Here is a 15,199-nt window from a genome sequence, read left to right as displayed (position 1 = left end):
GTTTTCTAATTTGTTGGCATAAGGTTATTTGTAATAATCTCTAATGATCCTTTGTATTTCTTGTATTTCTTTGGTATCAGTTGTAATGTCTCCTAGGCACCTACTGCTTGCAGCTCCCTGAAGAGTACAAAAACATTATGGTCTTTCTCTCAATGATTTGACTCTTAATTAAAGAGCAATCACAGGAAAAAAATAAAAGAATGAGTAAATGCTTAACTGTGTTGTTCTGATTTTAAGAGTAAGAGATTAAGAGTAAAGGCATTGATCACCATAAGCTAGAATGGTTAGGAAAAACATAATGAAAGAGGTGGAAAATAAGGATAGATAGATATAACAGATAAGTGATTAGTCTGAATTCTCTGAAACAACCCCAGCTTGCTTTTTGTTTTTTGTTTTTTTTTTCTTAGACAGTCTTGCTCTGGTGCCCGGGCTAGAGTGCCATGGCATCAGCCTAACCCAGCTAATTTTCTCTGTTTCTAGTTGCCTGGCTAATTGTTTTTCTAATTTTAGTAGAGATGGGGTCTCACTCTTGCTCTGGCTTGTCTCAAACTCCTGACCTCCAGCAATCCTCCCGCCTCGGCCTCCCAGAGTGCTAGGATTACAGGCGTGAGCCACCGCGCCCGGCCAAAATGTTTTGTATTGTTGCCTTCGTGGGAGGCACTAGAGTTCAAAATTTAAGTGATGAGAATACAAATTATTCCAAAGCCTTGGAAAACACAAGGTCTTCCAATTTAATAATAAAAAAACCAGCCTTGCAGGTTTTATTCACGCATTGAACTAGTTTACTGAGCATTTACAATGTTCTAGGCCCTGGAGTGAGTGACCTGCGTTAGCCAGGTAGGAGTCCCTGCCTTCACAGAGCTTATTTCTTTCAAAAGACATTGACGTTCAGAATATCTGAATCACTACATAACAACGCCAATTGAAATGAACACCTGTTACGTGGCAGGTACTGAACTAAGCTCCCCCTCACATGCCATCTCATTTAATTATCTCAACAACCCTACTAACTTAGCAAGATTTCCAGTTCTGTCTTCCAAGGGTACCTCCTTTCACCAGAGATCCCTATGACAGAAGCTGCGAAACATTTTGCTGTATCTAAATGCTACAGGCCCTCAGCTCCCTAAAATGCCCAAAAGCCGGTAGCGCCTGACCCCAAGCAGCGGGACCCGGGCGCAGTGGATCTCCTAGGCGACGCCATGCAAGGTGCAGCGCAGTTGCTGAGCCCCGCCCCCTCCGCCCGAGCGCCTTCGCCCCGCCCCCTTGCCTTTTGCGCATGCGTACGCGCATACACACCCTCCTCCCCCGCCCGCACTTCTTGCGCTGCGGCCGGAGCCATTTCGCCGCTGCCTCCACGCGAGTTGCTGGGCGCTTCTGCGTTGTCTCTGTGGAAGGCCGGAGCCTCGGACGGTCCTAAAAGGGCTGTGTTCTCTGGCACCAGGAAGCGGAGGCGGGTAAGGGAGGGACGATTTGGCCACCGTGTGGGGCGGCAGGAGGCGTGGGCCACGGCTCTGCAGCCGGCTTTGTTGTGAAGCGCGGGCGGCGGCGGGTGGGGGAAGGGGCGAGCCGCCCGCTGGTGCCCGGAATGCGGTTGCGTGTGCGGGTCGTCGCGGCGCGCTTGCGCTGCCTGAGTCCCCAGAGGCCCCCCCCAGCCTTTTCCCCCGCTGTCCCCAGAACAGCCCAAGCCCGCTTCCTCCTCCGGCCCGCGTACGCCCGCGGCGCTGTGGCCGCTGAGGGAAGGGGGGTGGGCCGAGTGTGGTGGTCGCCGGCGGGGCGCTAACCCTCCTGGGGCCCTTCATTTATTCCTGTCACACATATCTGGCGCCGTCCTGCCGGCCCTGGGGAAAGAGCAGTGCGTAGGTTAGGCGCAGTCCTTGCCCTACCCTCAGAGGTGGCGGTCGGGAGTGGGGGTTGGGTGCCGGGCTTTGGGAAATAATGGCTCCAGGTGTTGGTAGAAGATGGGAGGGAAAGGATAATGGGAGAGAGCTACTTTGGCGGGGATGGCGCGGTAAGGCGTGTCGGAGGGGAGGGGCGTTGAGCTGATACCTCGGCCCTCAGGCGAGCATGCGTCAGCTGCAGAGGCAGAAAGGATTAGTTAGGTGTCGCTTGGGGCCCGAGACTGGACCGGAGCTGAAAGAGGGCCATGTGGCTGGAGTGTGGTGAGAAGGATGGATTAGGGTGGCAAGAGCGGAGACAGGGAAACCATGTAGAACATGGTTGCACCAGTCCAGGTGTGCAGTAGTGGTGACGAGAGATGGAGAGAAGCGAATGGATTGGAGACAGTTGCAGAGTGGTGGAGGGTAGTAGACCTTGCTTGGGATTCTGGCTCCTCCAATTAGGAGCTCTGCCTTGTGGGGCAAGTTGTTTGTCTCAGTTTCCTCATCTGCAAAGGGATAATAAGGATTCTTATCTGTACTGTTGTAAGGGTTAAGTGAAATAGATCATGCAGGTGATCCACTAAGGAAACTGTCTGGCACGCAGCAAGGGCTCTACAGGGGATGGCCGTAGGGCATCTTCAGGGAGGGGATGACTCTCAAGTGGTGACCTGAGTAACTTGGCCGTGCCATTCATGGAGATGGGAATGTAGGGGTAGGGGTTGAACAGGTTTGGGAGGAAATTTAAAATTCTGTTTTGCCTGGGATGCCAAGGTAGCATGCAGCTGGGCGTGTTAGTGACACAGTTGGCTGAACTTGATTTTGGAGCTTAAGGACCAAGGACTGAACTTTCAATATATATTTGAGCATCATTAGCATATAATTGGTATTGAATTTTATGGAGTTGGATGCGACTAGGGAGAAAGGAATTTGATAGCATAGTTTGTTTATATTTTATGTTACTCATTCACCCTGAGGGCTTGTTTTTTAAATTAATTATTTAGGGGTGGAATTTGTAGATAGGTATCTTCAGCTTTTCCATTAATAGAATAGTCCCTTCAAATGACTGACAACGGTTAGACTTGGGCTACACAATAAACTTAACAAGTTTATACTAGGATCCAGTTTGATAATATTAGATGTAGGTGCTAACAAAATGCAGTAAACATGAAGAAAAGACAGAGGTTTGATGTTAGTAATGGAATTTCTTCCTACAGCAAACTAAATTCATAGCATATTTTCTCTGATTCTAAATTTGTTCTCAAATATCTTGCTTATTTTTAGACTCATAAACTCTGTATCTTTTGGTATTTTAAAGACTGGGTTAGAGGGGAAGTGCCAAGAAGTATGGTATGTTGCACTTAAAGAAAACTTGTTATTCATTAAAATTTGAGGATATTAAGGCCAAAAGGAGAGATTTGACATAAAACATTTAATAGGTTAGTGTCTTCAGCTCAAGAACCGAATGCTTAATGTAATTGGGCTTACTAATACATCGCTTCCACATTTGAGGACAGTCTGCTAGCAGTCATAATTAGTATGAGAATAAACCATTGGATTTTGGCTTATTGATTGATCACTCAGAGTGATGACCATTTTTTGGGGGGGGAGGTGGGAGGGAGACGGTCTCTGTTGCCTGGGCTAGAGTGCAGTGGCATCATCATAGCTCACTACAACCTCAAACTGCTGGGCTCAAGTGATCCTCCTTCCTTGGCCTCCCAGAGTGTTAGGATTACAGGGGTGAGCCACCGTGCCAGGCTTGATAACCATTTCTTAACATAGGAGTTTGGATTTGAATTTAGGCCTCTGTTGTGGGTGGCTTGGAAAAGATCTTAAACTTCGAAGCCTTAGTTTCTTCCCCTGTAAAAGGGCAATAATAATAGTATCTATCATATCTGCCATTGTTGTGAGGAGTAAATGAGTTAAAATATGTAAGGTACCCATTGTAAAATGTAGGACATCACATAAAATATTTTTTAAGAAAAGATAAAAATCACTCATAGGTTCCAAAGGTAACGATTTTGCGAGATATTTCCAGTCTTGATTTATGCATATGTTTTTATGTCATTTAAATCATACAGTTTTTTCTTTTTTCTTACATGTCACAAACTTTCCAATTATGTCATTAAAATTTCTTTATAGGCAATTTTGATAGCAGCATGACAAACTATCCTATATTTAACCTATATTTTCAACAATTTCCAGGAATTAGTTATTTTCAGTTTTTGCTATTATAAATAATGCTGTTTTTAACTTTTGTTTTCTTAGATCTAAAGAAGACACCTGAATCATGGGTGACGTCAAAAATTTTCTGTATGCCTGGTGTGGCAAAAGGAAGTTGTCCCCATCCTATGAAATTAGAGCAGTGGGGAACAAAAACAGGCAGAAATTCATGTGTGAGGTACAGATGAATACAGTTTATATTTATGTGATTTACGTGGCTTATTTTTGGATTAAAAGAAGAATGTTTAGTGTTTGGAAATGTTAATGTGTTGCACATTTGGGAAGAGTAGCTCTTTATTGTGACTTGACTGCTACTAATTCATTATAAATCATTTTCAAATGAACATTACTTTTAAAACAATCTGATAGGTAAATTATTCTTATTAGAGCCTGTATCTTCCTCCACTTTCTCTGTACAAGTAGTGAGGATCAGAAAAGTTGGATCAGCTGTTTGGATTTTTACTAATGCCTTTAGAAAGTAGAGCAATTCTTGTTTGCTTCAAAGCAAAGTGCTTAAATACAAATGGAGAGTTTGTTCTTGGATATTATAAAATCAGATTTTAGTGTGTATATTCTGTTTATGAGAAGAGAATATCTGAGCCACTTATTATAATAATATTCTTATTTTTGGATTAGCTTAACACTGGACAATTCGAATTTTTTCTTTAGGTAGCCCGTGAATTCTTTTAGGTGTGTTATTTTCAGTATATTTATAGAGTGTATCTCCAAAAGTTAGCTGTTCGTTAGCTCTTAATGGACTATTGAATTATGAATTTTTAAAATCCCAGAATTACCCATGTGACTCTCTTAATACATTTTTTTCTTGACTGTTAAAGGTTCAGGTGGAAGGGTATAATTATACTGGCATGGGCAATTCCACCAATAAAAAAGATGCACAGAGCAATGCTGCCAGAGATTTTGTTAACTATTTGGTGCGAATAAATGAAATAAAGAGTGAAGAAGTTCCAGCTATTGGGGTAAGTACTTATGGCCAAGCACTTGAGATGTGTGTTGTAAGGTTACATGCAAACCCAGTATGTGTGGAGACACCCAGGGTTATAATTTTTCATTGTTTTCAAATATGTTCCATAGTGAACCTTGGCAACTTGTTTACTCTGAGCTAATCCTCCTACCTCAGCCTCCCAGAGTGCTAGGATTACCGGCATGAGCCACCACATCCGGCCTATTTCACTGTTCTTGAAGAGTATTTTCATTAGGTATAGAATTCTGAGGTGCCAGGGTTTTTTTTTTCTTTCAGCATGTGAGTGTACAAAACTTTTTCCTCCGCTTTCACATCACAATAATCAACATAGAAGCCTTTGTGACCATATGTGTGGAGATTTTTACCCACACACCAAGCAAGCAATCACTTCTGTAGCAGACACCATCTGGGTGTTCTCCAGTTCAGTTCTGACCTATCTATCTGGAGATAGCCTCAGATCCCACAGGTTGAGAGCTCATTCCCACAAGACTACTCCCCCTTCAGACACCAATTGCAAGTCTGGGCCTCAGGACCTTGTGACTGACCAACTTCAAATTGTGGTTCTCATGACCCCCTCTTTGGGTTTAATATGCTACAGTGGCTCACAAAACTCAGGGAAACTTACCTCTGTTTACCAGTTTATTATAAAAGGATGTTATAAATGATATAGATGAGAAGATGCATAAGGCAAGGTATGGGGAAAGGGGCACAGAGATGCTGTGCCTTGCCTGGACCTGCCATCCGCTGGGAACCTTTATGTATTAAGCTGCCCAGGAGCTCTCTTAGCCCTGTCCTTTGGGGTTTTATGGAAGCTTCCTTACATAGGCATGATTGATTAAATCATTGGGCATTTGTGATCAGCTTAGCGCTCAGCCCCTCTTGGAGGTTGACAGGCGGGGCTGAAAGTCTAAACCCTCTAATCATGCCTTGGTCTTTCTCCAGCATACCAGTCCCCATTCTGAAGCTACATAGAGGCTGTCCAGTCAACTCATTAGCATACAAAAAGACTCCACTTTGGAAATTCTAAGGATTTTAGGTGTTGTGTGCCAGGAAATGGGGTCAAAGACCAAAAATACTTTTTACCGCCTCACATAGCACTTTGAAGATAATGTGGCATTGTCTCCTTCCATTGTTTTCTATGGGAAGTGATTGTAATCCAGTCATTTTCCCCCATATGTAATGTCTTGGCTTTCTCAGGCTGTTTTTAAGATCTTTTTTTTCATAATTTTTGGTTTTTAGAGTTTGCGGTGTGACTGGGTGTGGTTTTCTTTGTACTTACCTTGCTTGGGGTTTGCTGAGATTCTTTTCTTTCTTTTTTTTTTTTTTTTTGAGACAGAATCTTAACTCTGTTGCCTGGGCTAGAGTGCCGTGGCGTCAGCCTAACTCACAGCAACCTCAAACTCCTGGGCTCAAGCAATACTGCCTCAGCCTCCCAAGTAGCTGGGACTACAGACATGTGCCACCATGCCCGGCTAATTTTTTCTATATATTTTTAGTTGTCTGGCTAATTTCTTTCTATATTTTTAGTATAGATGGGGTCTCACTCTTGCTCAGGCTGGTCTCGAACTCCTGACCTTGAGCGATCCTCCCACCTGGGCCTCCCAGAGTCCTAGGATTACAGGCGTGACACCTCGGCCCACCTGCTGAGATTCTTGAATCCATAAATTTACATATTTCACCAAATATGGGAGACTTTTGGCTATTATTTCTTAAGGTATTTTTTCTGTTTTCGTTTTTTTTCCTTCTCTTCCTGGGTTAAGCTTTTTGATATCCCACAGGTCCCTGTGGCTGTCTTCATTTTTCTTCTTTTTTTCTTTTATCTGTTCTTCAAGTAAAATAATTGCTATTGATTATCTTCAGATTCACTGATAGTTTTCTCTGTCAAATTCATTTTGCTGGTAAGTCCATCCAGTGAACTTATTTCATTCAGATACTGTTGTTTTCACTTTTAGAATTTCCAACTTGTTCTTTTTTTTTTTTATATAGATTTTATTTCTCTAATGGCATTTCTTTTCATTTATTATAAGCACATGTTTGTAATATGAATATGGATTTCCTTTATGTCATGGAGTGTAGTTCTAATATCTGCTTTAAAATCCTTGCCTGCTAATTCTAACATCTGAGTCATCTCAGGGTTGGACTCTTTCTTGTATTTTTTTTCCTTGAGATTGGATCATGTTTTCCTCTTTGTCAAGTAATTTTGGGCATTGGAATATTATGTTGTGGAGACTTGAATAATATTATATTCCTACAAAGAATATTGATTTTGTTGTTTTTTATCAGACAATTAAGTTAATTGAACTCAAATTGCAAATGCTATCTTTTGGGTGTTCAATCTCACTTTAATTTTCTGATCCTTTTTTTTTTTTATTTTTTATTTATTTATTTATTTATTTTTTTTTTTTTGAGACAGAGTCTCACTCTGTTGCCCGGGCTAGAGTGAGTGCCGTGGCTTCAGCCTAGCTCACAGCAACCTCAAACTCCTGGGCTCAAGCGGTCCTCCTGCCTCAGCCTCCCGAGTAGCTGGGACTACAGGCATGCGCCACCATGCCCGGCTAATTTTTTGTATATATATATATTTTAGTTGTCCATATAATTTCTTTCTATTTTTAGTAGAGACGGGGTCTCACTCTTGCTCAGGCTGGTCTCGAACTCCTGACCTCGAGCGATCCACCCGCCTCGGCCTCCCAGAGTGCTAGGATTACAGGCGTGAGCCACCGCGCCCGGCCTAATTTTCTGATCCTTTGCTAGGCGGCTTGGAGTCTGCCCTATACATGTGTGGATGAGGCGTTAGCCAAAGATTTGGGCAAAGTTTATGCACAATATGGGGCTCTCCTTCCTGGCTCTTTTCAGGATTCCCTCCTCACTTTCCAGTAGCTTTGGTTTTTCTAAACAGCTCATTCTCTGATTAGTCAGGCTGGATCTGCTGGCTTCACTCAGGCTAAAAGCCTCAATAGATAGAAATTAGACCCTTGATATTCCCTGCTTCCCTATTTTAGCTTTCCTTTAGAATCTGCCTGTTTTTATTCACCCTTTATTGCCTAAATATAGATAGTTGTGGGGGGTGTTTTGTAATTTTTTTCCTAAAGTTTGTTATCTGCAGTAGGAACTTAGTTCTGCTATAGCAGAAGCAATTCCCTACTTTCGTTTTTTCATTAGCATTTTAGCATGCTCAGATCTTGTCACGGTCCTATTCAGTCCATGGCTGGACTCTTGAGGTGTTGCCCCAGTTCTTGGGCTCTGGGCTTGGAAGAATCACAAGCCTTGGCCTGCAAGAGAGAGAGATGACAAACACTCAGCAAAATTGCATGAAAAATTTACTGTAAGGAAAATGTAAGGGTGCAAAGCAAAAGACATTTCCTAAGGGGAAACAGGTCTGTCCTTTCGAGTGGAGAAGACCATATCTACCTCTGTGTTTTCCTTTTTATATGCTTTATGTTTAGTTATAATTATTAACTGTACGTCACTGCTTTGGGGACTGGGTTCTTTCCAGGTATGGACATGACTTAAAGGTTATGTTCCAGTAATTCTTTCTAGTATATGTGTGATGGGGAAAGTTCCATAATTGTTTATGGTGTTATCAATCTGTGATATCTCAGTGTTCTTTTAATTTGCATTTTTAAAATTATGAGTTAAACATCTTTTGGCATGTAAGGATTATTTGCATGTCTCTATGAACTGCCTGTTTGTATATCTTATCCCTTTTTTGTTGGATTCTTGGTCTTTTTAAGTTATTCATACAGGAGGTCTGTCTGGAAAGTATCCAGCCATCTAACTATTCTCATTATATTAACAATGGCTGGATACTTTCCAAACAAACTTTCATATTAGCAATGTTAACCTTTTATCTGTGATTATGTTACAAATATTTTTTCTCAGTTTGCCCATTACATCTTTATTTTTGCTTGTGCTTTCTGCCATACCAAAAAATTTTTTCACAATATAAAATGGACACTTTCCCCTTATTTTTTTTTTTAATAGATTTAAGAGGTACAAGTTGAATTCCGTTACAGGTGTATGAGGGCTGTCCAGAAAAGTATCTAGCCATTGTTACTATAATGAGAAAGGTTACATGGCTGGATACTTTGCAGACAGCCCTCTATGTTGTATAGTGGTGAAGTCTGGGCTTTCCCCCCGCCCTCCTCCCTTTTTTTTTAACTTTATCAGCATTTGGCTATATTGCTCGTATCTTCCATCTCAACACACTCTTGCCTCTTCTCTAGCACTGGATTCCCTTGATTATCTTTCTTTCTCTCTGGCTGCTCCTTTATTTTCATCTTCTCACTTGATAGGGTTGGGAACCATATCCTTAAGTATATAAGCATTCTATACATAATACCATTGTGTAAACTTAGGCGTTCTGTCAGGTTCTGATATCTTTTTGTAATGAATACATCAATACTTTTAGCTAGGCTAAATCATAATTAATTAATCTTTTGATTTTACCTGACAGGGAGCTGTATAGTTCATCTTGAATAAGATCTTTAGTCCCAATAGATCAGCTTTAAATAAATAGGCTTTTTTTTCCAGCTATGGTGAGATTCCTTAAGACTTCCCTGTATAAGTTTTCTCCTTTTGTAAGCTTGAATTTTTACATTATTTATAGTGAGCCATTTTCCTGGCCTTTCTTTTTTTGGATAAAACTCATTTGGTTTTTGATGGGGATTTTGTTTGATTTATACATAAGAACAATATGCCCTCAGAAATAGTGAACCAGCTTTGTCACTGGTTTTAGGCAGCGGGTTGGTTACTTTAATCTGTCAGTATTATTGACTGCTACAATTTCTTAATGTAACGTTGCAGTATCATCAGAATGCCTTAACCATTAACATTTCAGCATTATCAGAATGCCTGTATTGATAGATTTACTAGTTTTGGTAGTCTTAAAGATAAATGATACTTCATTATTTTAATTTGCGTTTCTTTATTAACGAGTGAGACATTTCTTCAAAATGTTAACTATAGATGATCCTTGAACAACACAGGTTTGAACTGTGTGGGTCCACTTATACACAGATTTTTCTCAACCAAATGCAAATTGAAAGTACATTATTCTTAGGATATGAAACCTGCATGTACAGAGAGCCAATTTTTCTTATACACAGTTCCACCAGGCCAACTGTGGGACTTGAGTATGTGCAGATTTTGCTGGGGGTGGCCTGCAACCAATCTGTGTCAAGTACTGAGGTATTACTGTATTTACAACTTTGAATTGTTCATTCACTTAACTATCACTAGGTTATGCACGCTGAAATTTTTTAATACTCTCTCTATTACCCCTATTATTTTAATTGCTTATGAAATGTTGTAAAAAGGAAAGCCTCCCACTCAAATTGTCCCACTCAAACACCTCAATTCTCTTGGGTTAAGAATTTTTCTCTTATTGGTATAGGTAAAGAGTGAGGTAAACAGGAATTGTGGCCCTGGGGTGGGCAAAGGTGGCAGAAAGATGATGAAAAGTTAGCATCATGGCACCAGTACTGCCCACTGAATTTTTCTTACTTTGCTTCCATACCTCCAACCTTGGAGGAGCACTATCTGTATAAAATGGAGAGTATACAGAAAGATTGAAAATAAAGGCAAGGGTAAAGCTGTATTAGGCAAATGCAGTACAAAATAAAATAGGAATGGCAATATTAATACCAAAATAAACTTTATTTTATTTTTTTTTTCAAAATTCATCCATTTTAAATAAACAATTCAATGACTTTCAGCAAATGTGTAAAGCTGTGCAGCCACTGCTACAATCCAGTCATAGAACTTTTCCAGCACCCCAAAAACTCCCCGTCCCCCTTTGCAGTGGGGCTCTTGTCCCTGCTCCCAGCCCTAGGCAACTGCAGATCTGCTTCCTGTCTCTGTAGATTTGCCTTCCAAAATAAACTTCAAAGAACCAGAAAAGACAATCAGTTCACAAGGCTATAGTCCACCTAGCTTTAGAAGTGCTAGTGTATATATTGGCAAAAGCAAAGTGGTAATGTGAAAAAGTAAGAGAGTGACCAAAAAACCCTTAATTTTTGGAAATTTGAACACTTACATCTAAGTGGAAATTTTAAATTATGGTTATAGACTTTAGATAACAGTGTCTGTCAAAACTCTAGAGTGATCAGAGGAACAGCCATTTATTCAAAAGAACATTAAATATTTTCACTGTGATACAAGAAAGCTTTTTAAATGAATGGACTAATAAGCTTTCCACTCAAAAATAAAATGGGAAAAAGTAAAGGTAAAATCAGAAATTGCTGAATTTGGAAGTAAAAGTGACCAGTAAGATTTTTTAAATGTTCTTTTCAAAAGAAAATAATCCATTGCATCTAGTTAAGAAAAAAGTAAATAATACAGATCCTCAGTCCTTTATCTAAAACCCATCTGGTTGGATGGGTTTGAGGATTCAGAATTTTTCATAATTTAGGAAAGTAATATGATGTATACATCGTATCTTGTATAACACCTCCACCACATCTGAGGCAAAACCCTCTAATGAAACTTTCTTAATACACCATATCAAGGAGTTTATAAGAGAAAAATATCTTCTGATCATCTTAATAAAGGCTTTAAAAAAGCATTTGATAAAATCAAACACTTGACTACCAATGAAGTACTTAAGAAATGGAGTAGAAAAATACTTCCTTGACATGCTAAAAGATACCATCTAAAATCAATAGTAGCTAAAGGATGTGAGAAACCAAGAATGGGGGAGGGTGGGAGGGTGGATGTGGGATTAAAAACTTATATACTGGGTACAGTGAACACTCCTCTGGTGATGAGCACACCAAAAGCCCTGACTTATGCATTATATAATACAAGCTATCCATGTAATGAAAGTACTTGTACCCCCTTAGTTAATATTTTGAAATAAAAATAAATAAGTAGATAAAATTTAAAAAATAAAATTAATGGTAAAGACTGTACCAAAAATAAGCACCAGAGCAGTGCTACTCAAAGTTTTACAGTGTGAAAGGGGCCAGAACAGAAATGAGTAAACATTTAGAAACACTTACTTGTGGCAGCAGTTTTATTTTTGTTGAATCTGGGAATTAGAAAACTTGGGGCATATATTTTGTGTATCTATTTCATATTTCTAGCAATTCTTTTTGGTATGTTTTACAAAAATGTTCCCAGTGCATTAGGGTGAAAAAAACTCAGCTGGTTCTTCATTGCAGATGGTTTGAGATGCACTGCTCTAGGGAATATCCTCTGAAGTTAAGACAAGACCAGAGTGTCCGCTATCACCACCATTACTCAGTCAAGAAAGAAAAGAAGAGAGATAGGTAGTATGAGAAGAAAAATAAATGAGGTGTAAATATTATGAAGAATTTAATTGGAAAATAGCCTGTTAATGATAGTAATAAAAACTATTACATAAAGAACTTAATGTATAATTTGTAGGACCTATGAGAACAATACAACAGATTTTTACTGAAGGATAGTGTCAGAAACTCCAGAGTCTCCTTGCAAGCTAACTATATAGTCTGCCACCATTTCGTTGATGCTGGTGGAAGACACAAGACTCCTGAATCTGAGACAAAGGATGTTATTACTGACAACATAGTGAGCTTCATGTTTGCATGTGTTCCCTTCCCTTTGTCTCCACTTCCTTTGATAACAATGTGGAACAGGCCCTGATGGGTGCTAAGGACACAGTGAGTTTGTATCACAGCTTAGGAAGCCCCCAATCTTAAAAGGGGGCTCCTGGGAATCCTGCCACCCATATTTATTATCCTGTTTAGGAAACAAATCTGCCTTCTACCATGGAGGAAGATATCTCTTATCTTTCAAGGTTATTTGCTATTCAGACATCCTTGAAAAGATACCTAGATAAGAGTTAGAAAAACACAAGATATCCATGGAGAATTGTCTCAACAGATAGAAGATTTGACGAAATTTAGATCCATACCATATTTCTGGATGGAAAGTTGTGTTATTGTAAGATGTCACTTCATTGTAAGGAAGTTCTCTGAGTAAATTGTGTAACTTTAACATATTTGGGAATTAGACAAAATTAGGAAAAACAATTGTTGAGGACTAACCAAGAATTTGAAATTTAAAAGGAGGACTATCTAATCCTACCACACATTAATAAATAATTTTAATTATTTTAAGATTATAGTAATTGAATTTGCATGATACTAGCTCCAAAATGAAAAGAAACCAAAATATATTAAAATATAATGCAAAACCGGGCTTAGGGATAGGACAGGCTATTTTACAGAAAATCCAAAGGCAGAAACTAGATTCAACTATAGAAATAAAAAACAATACCTTTCTAGGGCAATATGTAGCATTAACAAAGTTGGAAAGGACAAATTGCAACTTGTTTGGCAAAAGGTAAATAGCACAAAATATTAAAGTCTTAGAAATTAATGAGGTCAATGAATCTCCAGATAGAATAATGAGCAAAGAAAACATAAATTGAAACAATAGGTTTCTTTAACAAAAAGCAGACCTAATATTGGTAAAGATGTAAAGTCTATACTATGATGCCCAGAATTGGAGAAGATGTAGAGAAATAGGTTCTCATATGTAGTGCTGGTGTATTTAAGTCACCGAGCTTTCCGTGGGGCACTATGATGCTTTTTAAAATGTTGATGTCTTTTAACCCAGGAATTTAACTTTCATGACATTTTCCTAAAGGAAATATGCCAAAGTACAAAGAGTTTATGGCAATGCTGTTTTCTAATTTGTTTAAAGTTGATGATAGTCTAAATGTTCATCAACATGGTATGGCATGTTATGTATAGTATGTCCATAAAGTGGAGTAGTAAGTCATTAAAATTCTTGTTGATCAGTATTTAAAGTAGAAGATGTTCATAAAATATTGTACATTTGTCTTGGAACTTGACGTTCTCTCTTTCTGGAATGCTCTTCCCTTAGATACTCTCTTGGTTAGCTCCTTGCCTGCTTCATGTCTTTTCTAAAATGTCAGTTTATGAGGGCAGCTTTCCCTATTCACTTTATTTAAAATAATGACCTCTCACAGTCCCTACTTTTCTTTTTTTTTTTTTTTTTTTTTGAGACAGAGTCTCACTTTGTTGCCCGGGCTAGAGTGAGTGCCATGGCGTCAGCCTAGCTCACAGCAACCTCAAACTCCTGGGCTCAAGCGATCCTACTGCCTCAGCCTCCCGAGTAGCTAGGACTACAGGCATGCGCCACCATGCCCGGCTAATTTTTTCTATATATATTTTAGTTGTCCATATAATTTCTTTCTATTTTTAGTAGAGACGGGGTCTCACTCTTGCTCAGGCTGGTCTCGAACTCCTGACCTTGAGCGATCCACCTGCCTCGGCCTCCCAGAGTGCTAGGATTACAGGCGTGAGCCACCGCGCCCGGCCTCCTACTTTTCTTTACTACTTTATTTTTTTATAGCATTTATCACCGCTTGACATATTATGCATTTCTTCATTTATTGTATAGTTCTTTTTTTTTTTTTTTTTTTTTTTTTTTTGAGACAGAGTCTCACTCTGTTGCCCGGGCTAGAGTGAGTGCCGTGGCGTCAGTCTAGCTCACAGCAACCTCAAACTCCTGGGCTTAAGCAATCCTACTGCCTCAGCCTCCCGAGTAGCTGGGACTACAGGCATGCGCCACCATGCCCGGCTAATTTTTTTTTTTTGTATATATATATATATTTTAGTTGTCCATATAATTTCTTTCTATTTTTAGTAGAGACGGGGTCTCACTCTTGCTCAGGCTGGTCTCGAACTCCTGACCTCGAGCGATCCACCCGCCTCGGCCTCCCAGAGTGCTAGGATTACAGGCGTGAGCCACCGCGCCCGGCCTGTATAGTTCTTTTTATTAGAATTTAGCTCTGTGAAGACAGAACGTGTCTGTCTTGTTTATTGTTGTATCCTTAGCACCCAGAACAATGTGTAGCATGTGGAAGTGCCTAAAAGATACTTGTTTTATGTTGAATGCATTTATGAAGATACTAAGTGGATGAAGTAAGCTAACTATATAGTATAAACTGATCATACTTTTTGTGGAAAAATTTTATGTTTGGGTGCATATGATATATATGTGTGTAATTTCCAGTTACAGGATTATGAGTAATTTTTACTGCCCTTATCTTTTTCTGCCTGAAATTAGAACTGAATAGTTTCATAATCACTAAAAACAAAGATGGTAG

General features: G+C 39.6%; 1 protein-coding gene across 1 annotated transcript in view; it reads left to right on the top strand.

The window, feature by feature from the left end:
- Nucleotides 1-1,347: 1,347 nt before the first annotated feature.
- DHX9 (DExH-box helicase 9) overlaps nt 1,348-15,199 on the top strand; it is a 51,914-nt gene continuing 38,062 nt past the window's right edge. Inside the window, exons 1-3 of the mRNA XM_069459270.1 lie at nt 1,348-1,454; nt 4,143-4,275; nt 4,934-5,074. Of these exons, the coding sequence (XP_069315371.1) occupies nt 4,165-4,275; nt 4,934-5,074 (252 nt within the window). The 5' untranslated portion in view covers nt 1,348-1,454; nt 4,143-4,164. The remainder of the gene's footprint in view (nt 1,455-4,142; nt 4,276-4,933; nt 5,075-15,199) is intronic.

Source organism: Eulemur rufifrons, chromosome 27 (assembly GCF_041146395.1).
Source record: "Eulemur rufifrons isolate Redbay chromosome 27, OSU_ERuf_1, whole genome shotgun sequence".
NCBI classification, from domain to species: domain Eukaryota; kingdom Metazoa; phylum Chordata; class Mammalia; order Primates; family Lemuridae; genus Eulemur; species Eulemur rufifrons.
The sequence above is the reverse complement of the archived record's forward strand: the minus strand, read 5'-3'. Positions and strand labels throughout refer to the sequence as shown.